Source organism: Phodopus roborovskii, unplaced genomic scaffold (assembly GCF_943737965.1).
Source record: "Phodopus roborovskii unplaced genomic scaffold, PHOROB, whole genome shotgun sequence".
Classification (NCBI taxonomy): domain Eukaryota; kingdom Metazoa; phylum Chordata; class Mammalia; order Rodentia; family Cricetidae; genus Phodopus; species Phodopus roborovskii.
In genome coordinates this window covers 100,469-128,345 of record NW_026125157.1, presented here as the reverse complement: position 1 = coordinate 128,345, position 27,877 = coordinate 100,469, and the positions used below count along the sequence as shown (strand labels likewise).

At 40.5% G+C, this 27,877-nt stretch overlaps 1 protein-coding gene across 1 annotated transcript in view; it reads right to left on the bottom strand.

Moving 5' to 3' along the window:
- Positions 1 to 6,427: 6,427 nt before the first annotated feature.
- LOC127226284 (parathyroid hormone 2 receptor) overlaps positions 6,428 to 27,877 on the bottom strand; it is a 62,682-nt gene continuing 41,232 nt past the window's right edge. The window contains exons 10-13 of the mRNA XM_051190186.1: positions 20,623 to 20,717; positions 11,748 to 11,886; positions 9,900 to 9,941; positions 6,428 to 7,076 (exon numbers count right to left, since the gene is read on the bottom strand). Coding sequence (XP_051046143.1) covers positions 6,684 to 7,076; positions 9,900 to 9,941; positions 11,748 to 11,886; positions 20,623 to 20,717 — 669 coding nt within the window. The 3' untranslated portion in view covers positions 6,428 to 6,683. The remainder of the gene's footprint in view (positions 7,077 to 9,899; positions 9,942 to 11,747; positions 11,887 to 20,622; positions 20,718 to 27,877) is intronic.

The window sequence follows — 27,877 nt, the reverse complement described above, 5'->3', positions numbered from 1 at the left end:
GCAAAATAGAAAAGCTCAACACATACCAAAAAAATTGAATAACCCCCTGTATCAGACCACTGTGATTTAAAGTTAGAAGTCAGCAATAACACAAATTACAAAAACCCTACAAACTCATGGAAACAATGCACAATTGTACCATACCTGGGTCAAGGAAGAAATAAAGAAAGAAATTAAAGACTTCCTAGAATTCAATGAGAATGAAGGCACAACATACCCAAACTTATGGACACTTTGAAAGCAGTACAAAGAGAAAGTTCATAGCACAAAGTGCCCACATGAAGAAACTGCAGAATAGTCACACTAGAGAACTAATAGCACAACTGGAAGCTCTAGAACTAAAAGAAGCAAACTCACCCTGGAGGAGTAGATGCTAGGAAATAATAAAATTGATGACTGAAATCAATAGAGTAGACACAAAGAAAACAATGCAAAGAATCAATGTAACAAAGAGTTGGTTCTTCAAGAAAATCAACAAGATATACAAACCTGTATCTGAAAGACCTAAAAAGTAATGTTAATGATGGACTAACCTAGAAACCAATATCTGTTCCTTGGAATTTGCTAGCTTCCTCTCACAAGGCCCTGAGATAAGAAGAATTCACACTGCCCCTCCTTTCCTGTGAGTCAACAGGTGGTAAATAGGGTCAAGAGATAGCTGTAACTCTGGTTTGCCCAGACAAGATTAATTAGCACACCTGAGGCCCTAAGGTCTGCTGACCCTAATAGCAGACCATCCGGCCTCCAAGGGTCACGTACTCAATGGACAGAGGGTCCAATCCCTCCCTAAGCTTGTGGGGTTGCCTTTAAAAACACCTGTGCCCGGGGGAGGGGGCTTCTCCCTAGCCTGCGTGCTGGAGGAGCCCGTTTGCGTAAACGTTTCCTGTTTATTAAAGCTTCTTGCGTTTTGCAGCAACTGGACTGGACATTGAGTTCTTGGGGTATCGACCGAACCTGGAAGACTCCTCTTTCTGAGGGTCTTACATATCCAAACTAACCAAATGGCAGAGAGAAAACATGCAAATTAGCAAAACCAGAAATGAAACAGGGGAGGGGGGATAACAACAGATACTGAGAAAATCCAGAGAATCTTCAGATCGTACTTTGAAAACCTGTACTCCACAAAATTCAAAAATTTAAAAGAAATGGACAATTTTCTGGATAGATATCACTTACCAAAATTAAATCAAGAACAGATAAGCAATTTAAACAGACCTATAACCCCTAATGGAATAGAAGCTGTCATCAAAAGTCTACCTACAAAAATTAGCCCAGGGCCAGATGGCTTCACTGAAGAATTCTACCAGAAATTCAAAGAAGAGCTAATACCAATACTCCCAAAGTGTTCCACACAGTAGAAGCAGAAGAAGGGTCATTGCCAAACTCTTTTTAAAAGGTTACAATTACCTTGGTTCCCAAGCTACACAAAGACACAAATAAGAAAGAAAATTGCAGACCAATATCCCTCATAAACATTGATACAAAAATATCCAATTAAATACTGCAAATGGAATCCAAGAACACATCCAAAAAATCCACTATGACCAAGTAGGTTTATCCCAGGGATGCAGGGTTGGTTCAACATATGAAAGTCTATGAATTTAATCCACCATATAAACAAAATGAAAAAGAAAAGCTGCAATATCATCTCACTACATGCTGAAAAAGCCTTTGACAAAATCCAACACCCCTTCATGACAAAGATCATGGAGCGATCAGGGATGACAGGAATATACATAAACACAATAAAACAATGTATAGTAAATGAACATCCAACATCAAACTAAATGGAGCAAAAACTCAACGCAATTTCTCTAAAATCAAGACTAAGGCTCTCCACTCTCTCCATATCTCTTTAATATTGTATTTGAAGTTCTAGCTAGAACAATAAGAAAACAAAAAGGAGATCAAGGGGATACAAATTGGAAAGGAAGAAGTCAAACTGTCACTATGTGAAGATGATATTATAGTTTATTTACATAAGTGACCTGAAAAACTCTACCAGGGAATTCCTACAGCTGATAAACACCTTCAGCAAACTAGCAGGATACAAGATTAACTCAAAAAAATCAGTAGCCCTACTATATATGGATGATAAAGGGAATGAAAAAGAAATCAGAGAAGCATCACCTTTTACAATAGCCACAAACAACATAAAATATCTTGGAGTAATGCTAACCAAACAAGTGAAAGACCTGTATAGCAAGAACTTTGAGTCACGGCAGCTCACAGAATGGAAAAGATATTGCCAATCCCACATCTGACAGAGGGCTGATCTCCAAAATATACAAAGAACTCAACAAGCTAGTCACCAAAACTCCAAATGATCCTATTAAAAAGTGGGGTACAGAACTAAATAGAGAATTCTCAATAGAGGAATCTAAAATGTCTGAAAGACACTTAAGAAAGTGCTCAACATCCTTAGCCATTATGATAATGCAAATCAAAACAACTCTGAGATACCATCTTACTCCTGTCAGAATGGCTAAAAACAAAAACACCAACGACAGCTCTTGCTGAAGAGGATGTGGAGAAAAGGGACCACTCCTCCACTGTTGCTGGGAATGCAAACTTGTACAGCCATTTTGGAGACCAATATGGTGATTCCTCAGGAAATTGGGAATCAGTGTACCACAAGATCCAGCAATTCTACTCTTAGGCACATACCCAAAAGATGCACATTCATGCAGCAAAGACATCTGTTCAACTATGTTGAACATTATTTATTTAGCCAGCATTATTTATATAGCCAGAACCTGGAAGCAACCTAGATGCCCCTCAACTGAAGAATGGATGAAGATGTGGTACATTTACACAATGGAGTACTACTCAGTGGGGGAGGGGGGCAATGGACTCTTGAAATTCGCAGGCAAATGAGTGGAACTGGAAGAAACCATCCTGAGTGAGGTAATCCAGTCACAAAAAGGCAAACATGGTATGTACTCACTGATATATGGATTTTAGACATAAATCAAAGGATCACCAGCCTACAGTCCACACTGCCAGAGAAGCTAGGAAACAAAGAGGACCTTAAGAGAGACATACAAGGTCCTCCACAGAAGGGGAAAGGGACAAGATCTCCCGAGCAAATTGGAAGTAAAGGGGAGAGTGGAGTGGGAGTTATGAGAAAGAGATGGGGGAGAAGAGGAGGGGGGAAGAGAACATGAAGGAGCAGGAAGATTGAGTCTGGGGAAGAATAGAGGAGAGCAAGAAAAGAGGTACCTTAATAGAGGGATCCACTGTAGGTTGAAAAAGAAATCTGGCACTGGGGAAATGTTCGGCGATCTTCAAGGATGTCCCCAACTAAGAATCTAAGCAATAGTGAAGAGGCTACTTTAAATGTCCTTCACTGATCATTAGATAGATGACTACCTTATATGCCATCCTAGAGCCTTCATCCAGTAGCTGATGGAAGCAGAAGCAGACATCCATAGTTAAACACTATTCTGAACTCCTGAAATCCACTTGCAGAGAGGGAGAAGTGATGAGCAAAGGTGTCAAGAACAGGCTGCAGAAACCCACAGAGACAGCTGACCTGATAGCTGGGAAACCAGCATAGGACCAACCCAGACCCCCTAAATGTAGGTCTCAGTTAGGGGACCTGGGCAGTCTATGGGACCTCTGACAGTGGAATGGACTTCAGGAATGCATAGCCCATGAAGAGATACTTTCTTAGCCTAGAGACACAGGGGAGGGCCTAGGCTCCACCCCAAATGACTTGACAGATTTTGATGATCCCTCTTAGATGGCTTCATCCTCCCCTGGAGGGGCATCGATGGGAGGCATGGGAGTGAGAGGTAACTGGGAACGATATGTAAAGTAAGAAAGAAAAAATATTTAAAAAATAAATACATAAAAAGAAAATTGGCACAGTAATTGATTTCCAAGAAGCAGTAATGATGAATTATTTCAATCCTTATTAGAAATCCATATAAATCTCTGTTTTCTATGGTCACCACTGTAAGTTATCAAAGCCAGCATTTTAAGACACCCATTTTACTCTACACTTCTATAGGGGAAGTCAGCAAAGGTCTGGCTGGAGTCAGTGAAACTGCCTTCCTTCTTGGAAGCTCCACAGGAGGTATGTTTCTTTGCCCTTTCCAGCTTCTGTAAACTCCAAGAGTTTCCTGGCTCAGAGCCCTTCCCTCTGTCTCCAAAGCTGGAACAAGAGACCAGGTTCTCATGTCACACTACTAGACCTCCCTCCTGTCGTTCTTTTACTTCCACTTGTAAGGGCCAAGATGATCTAAGATAATCCTGCTGTCTTAAAGTCAGCCAGCTGATCAGCAAATCTCAATTTTGTTTGTAAACTTTGTTTAACTTCACCATGGAACATAATACAATCATGAGTTCTGAGGATTATGATGTGGATATCTTCACTGCCATTTATGTGCCCACATTATCCAAGACTCATTCTTAAGTATTTAATATTAACCTATGAGTACAAAAAATATACAGAAACTCGTATTATTATTCTTCTGCTTCCTAATATTTAAAACCAAGGTTCTTGGGTATTCTGATATGTTTTACATTGTGTGCTGTATAACAAATGTGTTTTCATGGTATTTAACAGGTGTAAATAAAGAGTTAAGTGGTCTGAACCATTCATGTTTACCTTGGGCAATAAATCTTATCTCTGATGTCAAACTCGTATTTGGCTATAAGGAAAATACAGTATTAATGTTCCTTTCATATATAACAGTACCCTCCCGCACCCCAGTGACCTGTCCCACTGTTTAAACCTCTTGCATCTGGAATTTCTTGTGCTTGAAAACTGACAAACATCTGGTCCATGAGCACTCAGCACTTTACAGAGATCATTTAGAAAGTGAAGTTTTCATCACGTGATGAGGATCTGAATTATAAGAATGAACTTTCCTCTATTTATAACTGTTATATAAAGAAGCTGTGGTCTAACCTTAGGATTTAGAGCAGACTAAAAAGAATGACATAAACCAAGCATTTATATAAAATATTTATGCCACAAAGTACTTTCAATAATGTGCTTTTTCTTTCTTATCATAACATCTCTTCAAGTAGACTGACAATTTCTACATTTTTAAATGGACTGACTGAATTATAAAATTTTCTTTTTCATTTTTAAAATGGATCAATTGAATTATAAAAGAAGCTAAGTTATAAAAGACAGCACGAAGTTAGCCATAGAATTGAACTTAGTTGGTGACTCAGCCCATGATGGTTCTCTCCTTACAGGTGGGTGGCTCATGTAGACAGCAATGTAGAATTGAGTAGATAAGCATGGGGCATCTTCATAATGCAAAGGAAATTACTCCAAGCTAACACTCAGGGGAAGGAAAAAAGGAGACTTGTAAGGATAGGGCTCCTACTTCATAATAACACCACTGTGTACTGTTGAAGTATTCAATGGCCTAAACTGTGTTGTTTAAGCTCAAAATACATAGCCTCATGCCATTTCATAGATTTGTCTCCTACATGAGAAGAAACTTTATGAGAGTCAGTCACTGAGATATATTGCAGTACAAGGTCTTGAAGCATTTTCTACCCAAAAGGAATTCATTAAATTATTTCATTGGTTAATGGTGTGTGTGTGTGTGTGTGTGTGTGTGTGTGTGTGTGTGTGTGTGTTACTGCTTGTAAGTACATGAGACTTGGAGTCAGTAGATTACATCTGATCCCACACTCACTCAAATACTTGGAGTCGATACACCTTGTGTGTCATTATAAAAAAACAATGACATTAGGGGGAAAAAAACCTACTCCAAAATTAGCAGTAAGTCAATAGTTAATACTTGTAGAAAAAAATAGCAGAATAACTTCTCTGAAGAATGCACTCAGCAAATGTTTGCAAAGCAAGGGAGATACGTGCTGGTAGCTGTCAACTTAGGGAAAGAATGTTTTGGTTGCTTCTCAAGGGTAATGTGCAATGATGAAAGGAAATTCTCTTAAGTACCAAACGCGTATCTTTAAAACAAACTTTTAATTTGCCCCACATACCATCTGTAACATAGCAAACAACACAACAAAGAAAAACACAAAGGTGCAGCGCGGGTTAACATCCATATAAGCGAATCTGCACAGAAGCAGCTTTGCAACACAAGGTCACTGACTGAGAGTTGTGGTTTACAAAATGGAAGAGCAAGAGAGGATTTGGGCTCACCACATGGGGGAAACATTCAAAGGAAAATAGGATGGCTTTCTTTGCTCCTAGAATCACTCATAACTGTCAGAAATGTATCACTTTATTAATGTCCAGTCAACTGATTTTCCTGTTCCAATATACATTCGTCGATTGCTTCAGTACATAGACAAAATGAATGCAATAGTGGAAGTTCATTAAAATGACAAAGATAAAGATCAGTGATTGCTTTAAAGCAAAATGATGCAAATGAGATGATCTTATCATATTCAGGGTGATAGTTTTGAGAGAAAGGTAGAGACAAGCGCTGGAGACCTTTTCTATCTAAAAGAAGCAAAAATAATAATAACCACAGAGAAAATATTAATTCAGGAAGGAGTAATGCCAACAACATAAGTTAACAAACTGCCCCAATAATACCCTTTTATGCATGAATATTTATAGTAGCCAACTGGTAGAAACTGAAACCGTCTAAGCAATGCCTTATTCCAGAATTTCAGTCTTCCAGCTTAGGTTTATCTCCTACCACCAGATCCACCAATCCACTGGAGCCCCAAATGGTGACTCAGATACGCTCGGTTTGTCCCCTACATCCTTCGGAGTCTAGGGTGAATACTATTGGCCTGGAAGACTCCCCCGCTGGGTTATCATCTCCCTGCCTCCCGTGTCCTTCTTTGGTTTCCTCAGGGGTGGAGTGTGGCTGGCAGTCCTGCTCAGAACTACTCCAGACGTAGCCAGGCAGAGTCACATGGCTGTCGATCTGTCTGCTGGTATTCTTGGTGGGTTTGCTGGAGATGAGCACCAGGCGTGTGCTTGCCCCCATCTGTGACTGACTGGTGGTGCTGTGAGTGACAGTGGTGAGCACCGAGCCGTACCTGTGACCGCCACAAGGTGGCGTCCTTTTCCAGTCGATGGACAGATTCCACCGGGTCCACATCTTCTTCATCTCAGCCTGCACCTACAGCATAAGAAGCACAACACGCTGTGTATCAGAAACCATAAAGGAAGTCCTACGCCCCCTCCACGCCCACGTTATGACGAGTGTTGCTTAGACTTCAGTGATAATAATAATAATAATAATAATAATAATAATAATAATAATAATAAGCACTGGATGAGGTCCCTCTGTGTTCAGGGACTCTACAGATCTGTGCCTTCGGTACACCTCAAAAAGACCTTCCCAGTCAATATTACTTTTAGTATTTAAATGAAGCCGAAGTGTCACTGAAACAAACAGCTGCCTTATCAAAAGGAAGAAAGTGAATTCCGAGTTGGAGGAGAAATAAGAGATAAACAGTGGCAGTGGGAGTGGGACACCAAGTCTCACACACTCCAGGGATAGTCGCCCTCCTCAAAGTGCTTGTCTGAGGAAACTCAATGCTGCAGGGAAGTTATGCTGCTCATTCTAGCCAGCCAGAATACCCGATAAAAGTCCCCTAAGTCCTTTCTGCAAACACTTTACCACAGAGGACCCACAACTGTGCTAACACTCCGAACTCCTCTCTAGGATCCATGGTCCATTGAGAGGCTGGGACTTCTGCTGCCCTGTTACTGTGGAAGAATGGAGCCTTAATTTGGCTGGCACAGCCAGCTCACGGTGACCACTACACCCTGCCTAATTTTGTGCTTTTTCTTCTGATGCTAAGCTCCCAAATTCTCCATTTGAAATGCTCTCTGCCTAAATGAAAACAGAGCTCAGCTCTTTCCTCCACTCTTAGAGGGTACTAAATAAACTGTTCTGGGCACTTCACCGTCTGATGTCTGACACAAATCCCCCCCCCCGCCACCCCCCGTAGAGGAAAGCCAAGGAAGGTACTCTGCTTGTAACAAAAATGCCATACACTGTCAACCTGCAAGAGCCATCAGGAGGGAGGAAAATAAAGACAGGATGGAGATAGAAAAGCAGGCACTTCCTGCTCCCTCATGCCCACCTCTCCCCTCCTCTTCTCCCCCACTCTTTCTCCTAACTCCCTCTCCCCTCCCTCCATGCTCCCAATTTGCTTGGGAGATCTTGAGGGAACAGGAAGATTGAGACGAGGAAAGAATAGAGGAGAACAAGAAAAGAGATAGCATAATAGAGGGAGCCATTATAGATTTAAGGAGAAATCTGGCACTAGGGAAATGTCCAGAGATCTACAAGGATGAGCCCAACTAACAATCTAAGCAATAATGGAGAGGCTACCTTTAATGCTCTTCCACGATAATGAGATTGATGGATTGATGACTACCTTATATACCATCCTAGAGCTTTCATCCAGTAGCTGATGGAAGCAGAAGCAGATACCCACAGCTAAACACTAGCCGAACTTCTGGAATCCAGTTATAGAGAAGGAGGAGTGATGAGCAAAGGGGTTAAGACCAGGCTTGGGAAACCCACAGAAACAGCAGACCTGAACAAGGGGGAGCTCATGCACCCCAGTCTGATAGCTGGAAAACCAGAATAGGACTGATCCAGACCCCCTGAATGTGGGTGTTAGTTAGGAGGACTGGGCAGTCTATGGGGCCTCTAGTAATGGATCAGTATTTATTCCTAGTATACAAATGCACACAGAGGGATACTCACTCAGCCTAGACACATGGGGGAGGGCCTAGGCCCTGCCTCAAATGATGTGACAGACTTTGAAGACTCCCCATGCAGGGCCTCACCCTCCCTGGGGAGCAGAAAGGCTGGAGTTTGGTGGAAGTGATAGGGGAGTATGGGAGGGTGAGGGAACTGGGATTAACATGTAAAACAACCTTGTTTCAAATTTAAATAAAATGAAAGGAAGGAAGGAAGGAAGAAAAGAAAGAAAGAAAGAAAGAAAGAAAGAAAGAAAGAAAGAAAGACAGACAGACTGCAGCTGCAGCCTGATGGGATGGAGTGCTGGCCTCCCTGCCTGCTACCAAAGTGTCTTTTCTACTGACTCTTTCCCCAGAGCACCAGGGGAAGCAAAGACCCTGGGAAGCAAATTGCTTGTAAGTTGGTATTACCTGAAGCAAAACACTCATTTCTTCATCTGAGGAGGGAAAAGCAAACACTGATGCTGCACCTTAGGCCTGCTGCAAATTAAGGTGGAAATAACCCAGCAGTAAATTGGGATGGTGCATTGATAAGTTGCCACTCAAGGTCCTTATGCAAAGACCAGCATCCCACAGAAAGAAGCCTCTGGTGATCCACTGTAGTATCAGGTGTCCTTGTCCTTCTAGGACATGGAGCAAGATGGAGACTTGAAAGGAAAAGGGGAGGCAGCAACCCATGCAACAGCAAGGCATACATAAAGCTCCAGAGTCACATGCATCATCCAAGTGATCAAGCAAGGTGTAGTTACTTCTCTCTGGTGATTTCTGAATGGATTGAGATGGTCCCATCCTCAGCTTGTCATGAAAAACTCATCTGTTTTAATTGAATTTATTTTCATTCAGATTCATCCTCAGGAAAGTAGCTGACTTTTTTATAGAACTCGATGTGGACCAAAAGTATTAGTATTAACCAGAATTGATTTAGAATTGAATAAAATAAGAATCTCCCTTTTAGGAAAGAACTCAGGGTTGTGAAGTCAGTCTCTCAAAGGTGTGAGCTCCCTTGTCTCTGCCTTCCCTCACAGGATAATGTAACAAGAAGACCCCGGGTAGATGTGGCCTCCTCAACATAGACGACCCCATTTTGATCTGTGAGAAACAGACCTCCACCCTTTGTAAATTACTAAGTTTCTTGTGTTCTGTCATAAAAACATAAAATGGATTAAAAACAAATATTATTTTGGAGCTTATCTTCAGAGGCCTCTGGTGTCTTCAAACCTACCTCTCCATTGCAGTAACAGTAGACAATAGATACGAAGAAACCCTGTAGAGAAAAAAAGACCATGAACCCCCTAGCAATTCATGAAGCCCAGAGCAGGAAAATATCCTGTACCAAAATTCACCAGCTGAAAAGCTGACCTTTGATATCTTCAGAAAATTACACAAATTATGTTCTCCTAATATTTCCAAATATTTGTTGTATTACGTTTGTGGCCCTGGCTTGCTTTCAGCCAAAGCAAACAACTGAGTGAATCCTCGGAGGTGAACAAAGAACCGATTCCTATTATGTGGTCTCATTTATGTTATCCCCTGCTTGGTAAAATATGTTTATATGCCCTAAATGCTAGCAGCTACCAACATAGACTATTACATGGTACAAGCACAAAGGACCTTTTCTTCACTTTGAAATGTCTATTGAGCTTAAACACTGTACTGAGAGCCACCCAGCATGACAGGGGTAAGATATAAACAACGGTTCTGGAAGAGGCAGACCTGGATAAAATATATGACAGCAGCCACATGAGAAAAACAAAGCAAGGAGGGTCTTACAGGTAACACCATTGTTACAGGGAACAATAGTGTGGGAACAATAGGATAAGAAACTCAGCAAGACCCTCTCCGGGGTGACTTTTAGCTTCTCAGCATGACAAACATATTGTCAACTGGATGGATATGGGGTGGGGGGAGTTTCAGGATAATGACACTCTCCTGCTCACTCCCTCTCTATCCCAGGCACACTGGTGAAGAAACAGCCAGGTCCCATGAGTTCAGTAGGAGAGTAGGTGAGTGTCGACCAGCTCCAGGCCACACAGGGCTGTGTGTGGCAGAAAATGACACTTGAACTTGATACTGAGTACAACAGGAAACCTTTGGATATTCTTGACAAGTCAGTAGTACTGCCCAACTGTAAAACTTTCAATTGTTCAGGCTGCTGGGAACTGGCCAGGTTACAGGTTGTATAGCCTTATAGAACTTTGCAGCTGCAGAGAGAGGACATATTGATGATTGAGAGTGCAGATCAGCCTGGGCCATCCTCCATTCCCTTAAGAGTCATTCTTTGCCCACCTTGTAGCAGACCTACATCATTATAGCCATCAGGTAAAAACCTCTAGAATGTATTGAATTATCAAACCAATGGCTCCCACAAACCAAGAGCTAAGAACATTCTCAGGTTCCATCTGAAATCCATAGTGCAGAGTTTTTGTCTTTGTCCTGACTCATCTACATGAATGCCCCACTAACATTTGTGATAAACATACTGACTTAGGACTCCCTTTCATTCTGTAACTAGGAAACATGTACATAATCACTTCCATGGGGGCAACTTCCATCTGTGTTCTCGGACTATGGTCACTCATACCTGTCTCACGCTCTCTGTTACTCCCCTCTGGAATAAATACATCACAGATTCAAGGTGAAGTGAGGAGGTGCGGTGAAGATTGGTCCATTTGAGAGGTTACGGTCATCCATCCTCTTTACGCTGTGATGAAGGAGAGGGGGCAACCTCCTCCCCTATTTTCACCTTCCTTTCCTGTCTCCCTTTTCCCTGCTTTTGTCTTCTTTTAATTTCATTTACTTTCCACACACACCAGAAAATAGTGAAGGACTCTGCCCTACAGCAGTGGAGTGTTCTCCAACAATGTGCCTTGTTATCTTGCTATCCAGGCTTGTTCCTGGGCCAAACAGCTCCATACTGGTTCTCTACAGGGTCAGAGAATTAACCCGACCCCCTAGGAGGAAACACAGTAAGAGTTGGGCCCTCAGAACCTGAGCAAAGGGCAGGGAAAGTTGAGGGAGCTAACAAAAACTAATCAATCTTGAGCACCAAACCACAGGCACTGCTGGTCACCTGGAAGGAGTTGAAGAAGAGTTCACAGTGCATGCGGATCTCCCACCAGAGCCCAGAGAAGGAGTGTGGCTGGCAGATAAATACGATGTAATGCACGCCGAACACCAGCACCAGGACCAGCGTTGACTTAGCCAGTTTCCTGGGGGAAAAAAAGACAAGGTTTTCTATTATCCAACCTTAGAAGCCTTGGGGGAAGCAGCTTATTGAAGAAATGAGTCAGACATTTCCTCAGCAGCTGGTATGCCCTTATTCTCTCTCCTTCCTCGACTTTTGCTGTTTGTGGGCGTTTTCTTTGGGTTGGTTGGTCTGTGTGTGTGAGTAGTCTGTGTTTGTGGTATATGTGGTATTTGTGGTATATGTATGTCTGTGGGGTTTTCGTGTGGCTATACTGTGTGTGTAGATGTGTGTTTGTGGTGTTAGTGTGTGTGTTCTATGAAATGTAGGCACATGTGTATGCAGGTGCTCAGGACCTGTTCAGGCCAGGCCCTAGCGTGCAGAAACTTGAACAGAAAAATAGGACATTTGATGACTTCCTCTACCTCTCTCTCTCTCTCTCTACTTCTTTCTACTTTTTTTGAGACAGAGCCTCTCACTGGACCTGAAGCTCATCATTAAAGCAAAGCTGGCTAGCCAGTGAGCTCTCAGGATCTGCCTGTGTCCACCCCTAATGCTGTGGTTACAGGTATGCACAGCCATGCACGGCTGTTACATGTGTGCTGGGGATTCAAACTCGGCTCCCTGTGCTTGCAGAATAAGTGTTCTCCCCACAGAGCCATCTCCCCAGTGCTGACTCTTGTCACTTTATAGGAAGTCAGGTGGCTGATGCTCACGTCCCATCATTAGTATCCCCTGGGTCTCTAGTCTGTTCCTGATGCTAGGACGCCATTAAATGGCCTTCGTTACTATCCTAAGTCATCTTTAACTTGTGTGGTTGAGACTTAACAAAGCATCCCTTCCTTCTTAACTTGAGCTTCAGGGAATGGCAGGGAAGAGATGACAGAAAATTATAAGAACTAGAAGAACCAGGACATCTTCTGTAAGAGCATGCCTTCTGTGTAAGATGAGGAAGCTGTATGCATTATATCACAATATGGCTGCCTAAGTAAGACCCAGACGATTCCAACACCAGTTGACATCCCAACATGGATGGGGTAAATCCAATGAGGCCCCTACCTCTGAATAAAGAGCTACAGAGAATTAATGGCTGCTGAGAGAGAGAGAGAAAGAACCAGTCTACCACAGGATGAGCCCTTTGATTGGTTACCCAGTACCAAGTGATCAGCCCTAAAAACATACACACGTGAGCAATAGTAAACTGATTCAGCAGGTTATTTTTGTATATTTGTTTATAAGCAATAATAATTAAGAAATATTCATGAGGGCTGGAGAGATGGCTCAGAGGTTAAGAGCACTGACTGCTCTTCCAGAGGTCCCGAGTTCAATTCCCAGCAACCACATAGTGGCTCACAACCATCTGTCATGAGATCTGGTGCCCTCTTCTGGTGTGTAGGCATACATGCAGACAGAACACTATATACGCAATAAAACAAGTAAATAATTTTTTTTTAAAAAGAAATATTCATGATAATTAATAACAATAGTAATTAAGGAAAGGCTATGAATTTGAGATGGAATAGAAGGAGCATACAAAAGAGAGGAAGGAGAGAATGACATAGTACATAATATTTTAAATTTTAATTAATTTTTTTAAAAATCAACTATTCTTGGAGATACTTAAGCTCTTCCTTTTATTCTGAATGTTCTGTGAAATATTCTGTTTCTAACAACCAGTGACTGTGTTTAATTCTCTCTCTCCCTCCCTCTTCTCTCTCTCTCTCCCTCCCTCTTGTTTTTTGTCTAGTTGTTGGTCAGATGGTCGGGTTTTTTGTTTGTTTGTTTGTTTGAGAAAGTGTCTCGGTTCATAGCCATGGCTGGTCTGAAACTCACTATGTAGAACAGGCTGACCTTGAACTCACAGGGATCTGTCCTCTTGTGCCCCTGCCCTTGCCCCTGCCTCTGAAAATGATGCAATTAAAGGCATGAGCCATCCCTGCCCTGGCCTCATACTAATGATCTTGTATATTTGAAGCAATTCTGAGTTCTCCAGTGTGATGGAGTGATATTTGGTTTTAGTGTCAGTTTGCCTGGTAAAGCATTATTTTGATGTGTCTGTGAAGGTGCTTCCAATGGAGATGGAACATGAGTGGCTGGACTCAATATAAAGGTCTGCCCTTGGTATGGGCAGGCACCACCAGAAGTACCTGGGGTAGGCTCTGAGAGTTTAGAGCACCAGTCAGTTCCAACAGACTGTGGAACTGTATGTGAATGTATGTGAATGTGGAACTGTAAAACTGAAGGAACTATAGGCAAGGCAAGTAAGAACTCAGACCAGTGGACAAAAAGCCAACAGGCTACAGGGGAAACTGAGCAAGGGGCAGGTGACTGCACCTGATTCTGGCAGAATCAGAAAGCAAAGGAAAAGCCTACACACCTCTCCTCTTCTGCAGCTGGAACACAACTCTTCTGCCTCCAGCATTCCAGGCTCCACAGCCTTTGGAGCTGGGATTGCACCTGTAGGTGGCTGAGCGGTTGGATGTCACCTCTTGAGCTGAGGGTTACACCATTTGTTTCCCTGGTTCTGAGACTTGTGGCTTACTGAGGGCCTCCAGATTCACATGAACCAGTTCACCAAGTACTGCCTCATATATCCACTTGCCTGTAACTGCCTATCCACCCGTAAGTCTACCTGCATGTGTACACCTGCCTACATCTTGGCAGGACTACTGATTCCATCCTGAGAGAGCCCTGTCCAGTACAGACAGACTTGTCTAAAACAGTCCTCGCTGATCCCACTTCTTGCTCCCTATGCCTTTGCCAGTTCTTTCCCCGAGTGTGGTCGGGTTGAGGGAATTCCTCTAGTTGATTAAGGCAATGACGGTAGAATGCCGCCTCTGTGGCTGTGTTGCCTAAGATGCTAACTGCCATCTTCTTAGTCTTCTGCAGTGAGACAAGCTCCAGTGTTGGAAGGTCTTCTACTGAAAGTCTTCATGTGGCAAGAAACAGCAGCATCTGGACATGAGCTGACCAGTACCCAAATCTGCCAGCAGTCACACACCCTCAGCTATATCCCCCCCCCCCCCGTCCAACTTTCCCATGATGCCACTGCCCGGACTGGCATTTCATTTTCAGCCTTGTGACAGCTAAGCAGAAGAGGGGCACACAGATCCTTGACCTACAGAGAATGAAATGGAAAGTGTGCTACCTTAAGCCATTGAGTTTGCAGCAATTTATCTGACACCAGGCCACCAAGTGCGCCATGTTGTAGTTTGGGGGTTACTTTTATTTTGTTTGCACTCTTGATCCAAGAAATTACAAAACGTGGCTTATTTCTTACTCATTTCTCAAATTTCCCCCTTTTTGACTTATCTACACCCAAGAATCTTGCAAAACTTTGCCTTCCATCCTTACCAGTCTTTCCTCGAGTTACACTTACTTATTATTTTTCTTCTTGGAATCAAGCTGCACAGGTGAGCCAAGATCTCACCAGTCTAAGATTGAAAAGAACTAAATTCAGAATCTAGGCTTGATGTGTTCTACCCACAGAATGCTAGTTCATGTATCTGGTCTCAGGAATAGGAGGGCAGGGTCCACAATACCGTCAAGGCTCTAGTATTGCAAAGCTTTCTTGGCAGTCACCATTCCCACTAACACACTATCCAGCATGTCCTGCTTTCTGGAGTGCTCAAAGGTTCTCGTGGAGGAGTCTAGAGATGTCAAGGGATGTCTATCTTCCTCATTGCCTATGGTGTCTCAGTAGTGTCAGAACCATCTGTTCCCTTGGCACTGTCCGGCGACCTGCCCCTCTTCTGCAGACTGTGGGCTTTTCATCTGCTGGTCTGAGTTCTCGCTTGCCTTGCCTACAGTTCCTTCAGTCTTAGATTCCCACAGTCCATTCCATTCAGGAAAGCATTGCTGATAAGCAGTGGATCCCTTGGACCTGACTAACACAGCTCTCAGAACCTGCCTTTACTTGTCTTCCATCTCAATGCTGAACAATAAGCCTGAGTCCCTGTGGCTGGAAGTCTAGAAAGGATGCTGTGAATACCTACGGCATTTAATATGGTCTAGTTAGATCTAGGAATTGCATTAACTGCACTTGCACAGCCTTAAAACTTTTATCTAACAACTTTTCTGAATAAAATTACATTCTATTTTTAAGATGCAGTGTAAATCCCCCTGGAGAATGCTCTCAAAACCAGGCTAACTTTGATTGATCCTACGTTTGTAACTAGGAACCAAAAACTAGGTTCATACAAAAATTAAATCAAAGCAAGAGATTATAAAATGGTCACAAATGCAAAAGTTTCATCACCATTCAGTTTAATGCAGACTAGAGAAAAATTACATCAGGCAATGAAATCCATTGATACCCTGTTAGCTCTGTCCCTTGAACTCCCTCTTCTTGTCTATGACTAAGCTGTTGCATAGTTCTGTAAGGATAAGGGATCATCTGTAAAAGCAGTAACTTAATTCATCTTTGGTTTGCTGTGTAACAAAGTACCACAAAGTCCCTACCTTAAATGACACTCATTCCCTCTATTGCTATGCAGTGCTAGACGTACAGATCAACACAGTTGAGTCTTATACTCAACTCTCTCAAAACTGAACTCAAGGTTTCTGCTAGGGCTGGGTTCAGAGCTGGACCTAGGGTTCTCTTGTAAACTCATTCAGATTTCTAAAGACCTCCACTACCTTTGTAGGATTGTCTTCTGGCTCTCATCCCCATGTCACTTGGATCCTACAGACTTCCTCTATGTCCAAACCACAGGCTCTCCTGGGCTTCCAGGATGGACTCTGTAACATACTAGCCCTCTTTCTCTGTCATATAATACAACCTAATCAAGGAGAGAGCAACGCAGTCATAGATCTTGCTCACAATCAAGGTCTGGATGACAGGGCAGGTATTGCACATGACACATTAGGATAGTAAAGGCTATAGATTCCAGGGGCTCATCATAGAAATATGTCTACCACATTAATGCAAGTCATTCCAAGCCATTGAAACACAAATTGTACCCAGCAGATTATAGATGCCTCTGACTGTAGCCCTGTAGGTATTAACAAGTTTTGCAATTTGCATCCATTTATATACTCATTTAGGCATGCATATCCGTCTATATGTCCTCTTTTGAACTAGATGAAATGTTTCATCACCTCCTTCATTAACTATGAAATTAAATAAAATATTTGAACTGTGTTCATGTTTATATATTAGCTATGATTACATCCTCTTTTATAATTTATCCTGCAGAGCATATAACTATCAAATATGCACACAGGTCATTGTCTGTCTGTTCATAGCAGGTTAGGCACAAGCAACTCTGTGCACTGGTGCTTATTAGTGTCCATATAGTCAATCACACATACTGTATGACTTTATAGCTTAGCCTTTAATGAAGATACATCTGTCTGATGAGATGACCTGGGCAAGTAGCAAGTGATACAGGTCTTCTGGCTTGCTGGGAGTATGGTGATAGTTTTGGGTACAAGAGAAATGCAAAGGAGTCAAGTGGTTTAGGGACATGGTATCCAATTTAGAAAATAGATTCCCAGTTTTCACAGTATCTAGTCCACATCATCCTTCAGATGAATTCATACAGAAACATCTCTATTATTCTTTGGCAAATCATATTTAACTAAAACTAAAGAGGACAGGCTCAGGGACCCTGTTTATTTTAAGCCTTTCTTGATCCCTCCTGGACTTAAATGAAACGTTCTCTCACATCTATGCAAATACCTTTTTATTTTATTTTTATTTATTTGTTTGCAAACAGAGTTGTTGGTTTGTAGGTTTCTCCTCTTTAATTGACCACTCTGCCTATATATAAACCTTATAGCATACAGGAAAGAAGTTGGTATTTAAATCAAATATACACAAGCTGCCCATACAAATTTGCTATCGAACAACTTTACAATTCAAGACGCACATGGTTTGACAGTTTTTTGTATGCATTTTTGCATGTACTTTCCTTGATTCAAGGAAAAGATTTTACAAGATCTCGGTCACTTTCTCTCTCTACCTTACTTCCTCTCTCCCTCCTTCCAAGAGGAAAATGTAGAAAATGAAACCATTAGCTATTTTGTACCATGCTACTGAAGCATCCTGGAGTTGCCTCACTTCTTATAAGAGAAGGTATATTTTCCATTTCCAGCCAAAGATAGAGATTGAAAGAAGGAAAATACCCATCCAAAATTAAATGACTATTCATCTTTAAATCTGTCTGCTGTCATAATGTGTTGGTTTTATCCTAAACATTAAATACATTTGTTAAGCAAAAATCATAATGATGTATGTACATCATATTGAATTACAAGTTCAGTTAGAGGAAACATTCAAGTGTTCTCTTGAACTCTTTCACACGCTATATTTTCCAAGTTCTGAAAACTCCTCTTGTTTGTTAAAGTAAATTAGAATAATGTAAAAGGTGAAGCATTGGATATTGGTTTATTTAGTGATTTACTTAAAGTACCTGTGTGTACTGACTATTTTCCAAGCATAACTTTACTTGCTACCTGGAACAGAATGACCTGAAGGAATAGTTGAAACAGTGGGTAGGTTCCCTTAACAACCTGCTGACTGCCACATATGCTACTATAAAGTCTTTCTTTCTTACCCTACATCGTGGTTTTAGAGTAAAATATGAGAATACCAACTGGACCTAGGATCAAACTTTCAGGAGCTGTCCTGGCTTTGTACCATAGGTGACATCTCCACTCTCACTGGCATCACAGTGCTTATGCCAGAAAGATTCTGGAAACATTTCTGGAAGTCCCAGTGAGATCTTCTTCACCAAGACCCCAGTTAGTCCAGAAAGGCTGCCTCTTCCTGGCCTCTCAGCCCACTGAAGTCTCTGGAACTAGGAAGTATGTGCCCATAATGGAATTCTGGAGTTCTTGAAAGGTTAACCTAGCACTGCACAGAAAATTGATTTAAGTTGCAGGTATCAAAAGGAAGAAGTATGTTGCAGTCAACAATGCTAAAAGGAGTTGGAGATCAGATGTGGAGATGCAGAGTTTGCCCAGATGGTTCTTAGTCTTGTTTTGGTCCAATCTTTCCTCACTAGGTTTCCTTTCCTCCCTTTAGGAATGGTAATGAGAATCCTGTGTCATTATATGTTGGAAGTATGTGATCTGCTTTCCATCTCAATTTTACAGGGGCTTACAGTTAAGAGGTTTCCATGATTCTCTAAATAGACTTTGAACCTGTTAAACAGGGATGAGACTGTTAAAGACTATGGGTACTTTTTAAGTTGAACATTTTTATTATAATGTGGCTACAAGTCTATGGGAGCCAGGGAGCAGAATATAGTGGTTTAAATAAAAATGCCCCCATAAACCCTTATGGAGTGTCCTTGTTGGAGTAGGTGTGGCCTTGTTAGAGGAAGTGTTTCCCTGGGGAGTGGGCTTTGAAGTTTCAGAAGTTCAAGCAAGGCCCAGAGGCTCTCTATCTCTTTTTGTTGCCTGTGGATCCAGATAAAGAACTCTCAGCTACCTCCATCACCATACCTGCCTGCATGACATCATGCTTCACACCATGACAAAAACTGACTAAACCTCTGAACAGTAAGCCAGCCCCAGTTAAATGTTTCCCTTTATAAGAGTTACCATGGTCACAATGTCTCTTTACAACAATAGAACACTGACAAAGACGTATACATTTAAGAAGTATACTCTGAAGTTACAGCTAACTAGCACTGAGACAAGAACATAAATTTCATCTTGCCAAGCCTGCTTCAGAAATAAGTCTTGATAATCTGGGGTTTCTGAAACAGAGTATGAATAAGCATCCTACATTCAGAACTAAAAACCTACACCATGTACATAACATCACACCTTTTCATTTTATGAAGAAGAAGGAAAGGTTATTTATACCCCCCCCCACTATGCCATTATTCTTGGTTTATGTCTTCACTGATGGACTATATCATGAGACAATCTATATTAGTACAGCATAGGCCTTTGTCAACAGATTCTTGGGCACTATGTATATCACAATACTACCACTGTAACTCAAGGAACATAGTTGGAGTTGAAAGCGGCATGTTTGTTCACACTGTGCATCCTAAGAGAGTCCCAGCCATCCCTGCAGTCTTTGCTGCTAGATAGAAAAAGCTAACTGCACATTAGAGGGGAAATAATCAGCAAAAAATTGGAGAACATTTGTGAAATGAAACCAAATGCAGAACATGATTTATTCCATATATCCATATAATGGATATAAACTCCAGTCCACAACCTGATTACTAGATATGTTAGTTCAATTGGATAGAGGCTATTATTACTCAGAATAACTAAAATGACCACTGGAGGGGCTGGGCACTCCCTTGAAATGGATTCATAGTGATATGGACACTCGGTTTGTATTTTTCTTCATGATAGACAAAGAAAAGAAATTCCTCTGATCAGTGCATTTGAAAAGTTATTAAAATTTTTATTTAATAGGTATCAATTCATCAAAGGTTTAGATGCAATACAACAAATGCACCTGTTTGATTATTTCATAGGGACATGTTTTTAAATACAAAACAGTTGTCTAAGATAATCACCAAGAGATTCTGTGTGAATTCATATAACTTATAGAAAATTAACTGCTAAGAACAGACAAACATATGTAGAGAATCTAAACACAATAAGAGGGTTTGGGAATATTTTTATCTTAACTATAAATACTTTCTTCCAACAAAAAAAATATAAGTGAATGAAACAAAAACACACATTCATAGAGTAAATCCCCTGGAAACACTTCAGACTACCTGGTGTTTATTCTTTAAACAGCAAACAAAATATTTCCTCTGATGGAGGAATTCTGTATTACCTGTACTGCTTTCTCATGTCATGTCCAACGGCGTTGGTCTCCCAAATTTTGGTAGCAAGAACTCTAACTGTATTCAGGAACAGAATAAAATTCAGCTGGAAGACAAAAGAAGGTAAAATCACACAAAAATAAGCTACTCTTTAAGATATTTATAGAAATTTAGTAATTTGAACTTCTTTGTATTGAGACTAAGAATTACCCACTCCATAAATTTAAATGCAGAATCTTAGCTAAGACAGTAAAAGTTACTGTCAAATCTGACTTCATTTAAAATGATATTTTAATAGTATTAGGAAGAAGGAATATCAGTGATCCAATTTTCAAAGATCAGATGAAGCTCATGATAAGTTGGCAGAACAAAATTGAGTTATTGTATACGTGGGACTACCTTTTGTTTAAAAAATGAGGCTTCTGTCTCTGTATTGAGGACAAGGAATAACAGAATTGTTCAGAGAATAATATTCTTTCCTCTGATGTATAAAGTGTACTGGGAGATGCACATTAAAAATATTTTATAGACAAGATGTTATGTAAGAAAAGACCCCTGATGTAGAAAATCATTTTGAATTTGAAAATTAATAAGTGTGAGAACCATTGGAGAGGAATGAGTTGTATTCATACAAGGAATATAACAGAGAGTTGGTGAGATGAGACCTTTGTGTAAGAAGGAGATGCTCCTAAACTAATGGTCCATGGATGCCATTTCTTGAACAGTCTCTGAGCCTCACATGAAAATGAGATTTTTTTTATTGTTATTATTAAAGACCGAAAATTTTCCAAATCAAAGAGAATTGACTTGGGGTACTCAACTGTTAGCTAGAATTTTAAGCCATATGCATAGTTCCATGGTGTGTTTAAGGATAACAGTATCACACACTCCCTTCAGATAGATTTAAAAGAAATAGAAAACTTGAGCGTTGAGGTTTTCCATGGAAATTGCTTTCTAAACAGTCATATATATTATTTCACACTCCAGGATTTCCTATCTACCTGACAACAGTTTCCAGCCATGCAATGTGTCTGGGGTGAAGATCTGAGAAAGGCTGAATCATGGCAACTGTGTGAGAGAGTGAGCATTAGAACCTGAATGGAGAAGTGCCATGGGTGCATAGCCACCTGCAGACTGCCACTTATCATCCCTATTGCTTGTAATAAAACAGCAACCTTCAGCTCTACCATAGTAAAATATCCAGAACCAAGGTCTCTGTCTTCATGTCATGTGTCAAAGAAAAATTCTGAAAACAAAAAATATTTTATTGGAAGTAATACACACCAGTTAATCAAACAGTGTAATAAGAGAAGACAGTTAAGAGTGGCCAAATTGGTTATAAAAGAAAAAAGTTAAGAATTCAGGGGAGGAATAGACAAGAGAAGAGAAAGAGATAGAGAGAGGGATATATATATATATATATATATATATATATATATATATATATAGAGAGAGAGAGAGAGAGAGAGAGAGAGAGAGATCATAAAAGAGGGAGCCATTATAGGTTTGAAGAGAAAACTGAACCTAGAGGAATGTCCAGGGACCTACAAGACTGATCCCAACTAACAATTTGAGCAACAGTGGAAAGGCTACCATAAATGCCCTTCCCAGATAATGAGATCAATGACTAACTTATCCACCATCATAGAGCCCTCATCTAGTAGCTGATGGAAACAGAAGCAGACACCCACAACCAAACACTGAGCTGAATTGGAATCCAGATGCAGAGAGGGAGGACAAGACCATGCTACCGAAACACGCAGAGACAGCTGTCCTGAACAAGGAGGAGCTAATGGGCCCCCAGACTGATAGCTGGGAACCCAGCATGGGACTGACTCAGACCCCCTAAACATGGGTCTCAGCTAGAAGGCCTGGGCAGTCTAAGGGACCTCTAAGAGTGGAACCAGGATGTATCCCTGGTGCACAAAAGGACTTGGGAGCCCATTCTCCATGAAAGGATACTTCCTTAACCTAGAGGCAGGAGGGAGGGCCTAGTCCCTACTCCAAATGACTTGACAGATTTAGATGACCCCTCCTAGAAGGCATCACCCTACATGAGGAGGATGGGTGTTGGAGAGGGGAAGAAGGAGGGATGGAGGGAGGGAGGGTGGGAGGGAAGGAGGGAGGGAAGGGGAACTGGGATCTATATGTAAAATAAAAATTAAAAAATTAAGAATTAAGAAAAACTAAGACTTAGAAAAACTTATTAGTTTCAAAGAAAATATACACATATATTCGCATAGTGACACATGAAAAAAATGGTTGCAGGAAATTCCAGATAATTGCTATAAATAATTTACAAAAATATAGAATATAGGGTAACTAGAAAGTGTTATTGGCAACTTAATATCCAGAATGTTTTACATGAAAAGTTAGCTCTAGAAGATGAGCATCTCATCAGCAGCACTTCACAAGGTGACATGCCATGTGACCACACAGCCAATGAGTAGCAGAGTACTAATGTAGATCACATGTTGGATCTACTGTGTACTCTCAGCCAGTCTGTTCTGCTTATCAAAAACAATTGACAAAACAAACAACTGAATTTATCCAAAATGGGTCAAAGACCTCAATTTTAAATCTGAAATTCTACTTCTAGATAAAAATATTGGAAATGTTCTTCAAAGCAATGGTGTCAGCAAGAACTTTCTTTCTAAACAGAACATTACTAACACAGGTCAGTCTGGAGAACCAACTAGTATGGCTCCAGGAAACTAAAAGGTGGGTGCATAGCTAAGGAAACAATCAGCAAAGCACACAGGCCATGAATAGGAGAAAATCTTTACCAATTACATCTCAGACACAAAGAACTGCAGAAAATAAATGCCAAGGAAATAAAACTACAGGTCAACAAACAGGCTAATAATAAATGTTGGAGAGGGTGTGTAGGAAGAAGAACCTTCATTTACTGCTAGTGGGGGGGGGGTGAAACAAATACAGGCAGTAGAGAAACAGGTTTGGAATTTTCTTTAAAAAACTAAAATTAGAACTACCATATGCCCCAGCCATCCTGTGCATTCACCGAGGGTATTCTATACCCTAGCATGGAGATATTTCATTCCCCATGTTTATTGTTACTGTGCTCATTATACCAAAGAAATGGAACCAAACTAGATGACTGGATGTTGAAAATCAGGTACATATATAAATTAGAATATTATTTGGCTCTGAAGAAAAATGAAATCACAAAATATGCAAAAAAAAAGATAACCTTAGAATGTATGCTAAGTGAGGCAGCCCAATCTCAGAATGGAAAAAAAAATATGTTCATATGTTCTCCCAAATCATATCCCAGCCTACAATATATACATGCACATACGTAAGAAAATGTAAGAATACTATATATAGCATTTTAAAAGGAGAACAAGTAAGGACAATAAAACAAAGCCAAAATGCACACTAATGAGTTCTCATTATATACTTTGTGCAAATCGTTTGAAGGCATTCTCAAGGTGTAATACATTCTCAATGCAGACTAGATCTTTAATAGACAGTATCCTCATGTGATTCCATGAGGGGCTGTTATCTTCCTAGGAGACCTGAATTTTGTTACATTTTTTACTATTTAAGTATTCCTATAGGGAGTAACTCTTTGCAAACACTGCTAAACTCCTCAACTCCATTGAGGGAGGTGGGGGAACAGGAAACACCAAAAATCTTAGCTTCCAAATAATAGGGTGCAAAGATTGTTGAGGAAAAAGAGCCTCAAGAACAGGCAAAAGAGTCAGAGATACATCTATTCCCACCATTAAGATTCCCACTAAGACACCAAGCACAGGATCTGGTACAGACCCATATAGGCCCTGTGTTTGCTGCTTCAGACTCTGTGAACCATCTGTACCCTTCTTAGTTGATTTGGTGGGCCATGTTCTCTTGGTGTTCTCCATCCCTCTGGCCCTACAATCTTTCTTCCCCCACTTCATTTGGAGTTTTGCAGATAGAGCTAAGCAACACCACAGAATGGCAATAAGGAAATAGATCATCAAAACTTAGTCTTTGAGCAACCCACAGCTGGCATTTAAAAAAAGAACCCAAGAACTAAAATAAGAAATCAGATCTGGCCACTCACTGACACATTTGATTTTGTGTGCTTGTTTTTCTTTAGGCTTTAGTTCATTTTCTGAGAACTCTTCAGAAATAAGCCACAGGATCAAATAATGTGCAAGGTGGGAAGCATTTAAACGATGTTTTCCTGATGGTGATTTGAAAATGTTAATGTAGAGATCCTCACATTTAAATAACCCTGTATCAATCGATGCAACTATGGGAGCTTGAAGAGTTTATAGTTTACATTATACACAGTGCTGAGGCTTAGAAAAATGTGTATCGGAGTGAATACTTTCTAAGAGTCACTTTTATTGGTCTATCTTCACAGTTTTCTAGACATTGACAGCATCATTGTGCATTCAACATGGACCAGCTCCTCCGATGACTAATAGTCTACTTTGAGAGAAGTATGTTTAATACAGAATTCAGATTTTCAGGGTTTCTTTTTCATCTCATGAATGGTTTGTTCTACATACCTGTAAAAAGATACCTCAAATAATTCTGAAAAAGGAACAAGATGGTAACTCCCATAAAAGCTTTTAGAAAAAAAATCTTAAAAGATAATTTTTAAAATACCATATCTACTTCTCTTTAAAATATGAGATGATATACACACTGAAGAAGCCATTTAATGAATGGAATGTGTGAGATTGATTCCCAGAAAGCTACAAAAAGCACAGGCTGTGTAGAAGAATTTAAAAGCCATACTCATCATCATAAAGACAGTGGGCTTAATAACCAACTGTTGAATTTGGAGATGACCTTTTCATAACAAAGCATTATTTTCTAATGACTAACTGACTTAAAGATTCCAACATGGGAAAACAAAACATAACCGGACAATGGTCTGCTATCAGTCCCACCCTTCTAAAACCAATCTGATGCTTCAGCATTTGTTCTGAAGTCAGTCTTCATCTAGAAACCTGGATTCTCTTACATACTTCTGACTGCCCAGACTCCTATATTCCCTTAAACATAGTTTGCTCTGTATGTCACTGAGAAATCTTGACCCTGTTGTACCTGATTCTACTCTCAGAAATATAAGCATCCCCTTAAGAAAAGCTACAACATTACAACGGCAGATTCAGAATTACGCTAGGGACCCAATTTGGATCGAAAAATCTGTGCTGCATTTTTTGTGATTGTACACAGGGAGTGTGTCTGTTTGCATAATACCATGGCATACTTGGATAAAAGGCCATAAAGAAAACAAACCTGGTATTGTAAAGGAACTATATCTTTTAAGTATAAATGTACCCATTGAAATTAAAAATTTGTTTTTTACAAGAATTGTTCAACATAGAATTTGGCAGGTTTTTTAGTGCAAGTGAAATAAATAGGGTCAAAATGCAGCTTGTGTATGTGTGTGTTTTTTTTTTTTTTTTTTTTTTTTTGTCACACTGCTGCATGACCTTTATCTACAGGGCTGTAGTTTCCCTCTCTAGACAGAAAAAGATCTGTTGGAAAAGACTTGGCATTTCTGCAATTGCATGTGCTTTTCCTTATTTTGCTTTTCTTCTGTCTCAGTCCCCAAGGACATCTACTATTGATCCAGTGGCCACTGTGTTCCAGGAAACTCTTAAAAGGCGTTAAGAATATAGGTGTTTAGGAGACAATATTTTACTTACTCACATACACCCCGCAGTTTAGTGGGCAAGGTGACAGTCAACAAAGAAGCCTTCGGTTTCTTTGAGATTTGGAGCCATTCAAAGGGTGAAATTGAAAATATGACACCCCAGGGAAGCAAGAGAAATACATCCTAGCCTTCAAAAGGCTCAGAAAGGCATGTGGAACAGACCAGCATCAGCAGAGGTGGACAAGTTCAAGTTCAGGTAAACATGGATACAAAGGAATATGGGCATGAGCAGGAGAGTCCCCTCTACTACTCAGGGATCTTGGATTCTATTAAAGATGGCTGGAGCTCACCAGGTAACAATGTATATCCTCACATTAGAATGTCAGCTCTCTCCACTTAGCAGCTAAGCAGCCTGGTCTGTTATTAGAGTTATTGCCCCTGAACCCAATCCATGGTGAGTTCTGTGTCATATCTGTTACCATTACCTTCCTATATGCTTTCACATCACAGAACTGCTCAGAAAGAGAAAGGCCACGATGGAGCTCCCAACTCACTTTTCCTTTCATAGTGTTAGAGAATATGGGATGCCTGGCATGGAAATCCCCAAAGGTCTGGAATTCCAGAAGGGAATCATATAGGAGAGTTTTCCTAGATGTCACTGAAAGGTGGTTTTACATTTAAACTAACTGGAGACATCTGCTATGGAGTTAGGATATGAACAAATATATATTAAGACTCGGAGACTTCATTGTTCCTGGTGAAGAAGGGGGAAGAGATTTTTCCTTCCTTCCTTTTCCTCATACCATTCACCTACTAAAATTTCCGCATACTTTCTCATCTCTCCAAAATATATATAAATCTTTCTGTTGATCAGACAGGTCTTTTGTCATATTGAAGACATAAGGATGTCTTTCTCAAAACTTTGGAACAAGCATCAGAGGAGATAGTTCCTGTCGCCTGGTTCTCTTGGGGGAAATAAGGAGCCTATCTATCTCCTGCAGGTAGGCATTTTCAAGGTTCAGAGCCACCTTCTGCCACAAAGCATTGAGAAGTTTATTTTCTCTCTGCATAAAGGTAGTTGTGCCAAGTTTAGGATAATTGGTAATGTGCACCATATGGCATTGATGAACTCTCTTATATGACAATCAGCTGTTGCCCATCTTGAAAACACCTATGCAATGGCTTGTTTTGTTTAGCCACACCAAAAAAAAAAAAAAAAAAAAAAAAAAAAAAAAAAAAGAAAAATGAGATTCTCTGCCATTGCAGTCTCTTAGCAAATGACCTACCACAACAAAAAAAAAAAGTGCTGGGTAATCAAAGAAAAGAAAAAAATTAAGACAACAAAATGATCACAGAGCAAAGCTATGGAATAACCCACTTACGTGGAACCCATGAAAAGACAGTGACTCCGTGAAGAGATGCAGCCTGAGCACTTACTTCCCAGAGTAGGGCCCAAAGCTTCTAAATGTTGAAAAATTGCCCAAACACTAAACTACACAAAAAGAAAATAAGAAGCAATCGGGTTCACAATAATAACAGAGAAAATAAGATAGTGGGGAACAACCAAAGAAAAGATTTGTAAACTGAAAGTTATAAACACAGTTGACCCTGCTCCAAATGATATGACAGACTTTGAATGCTCC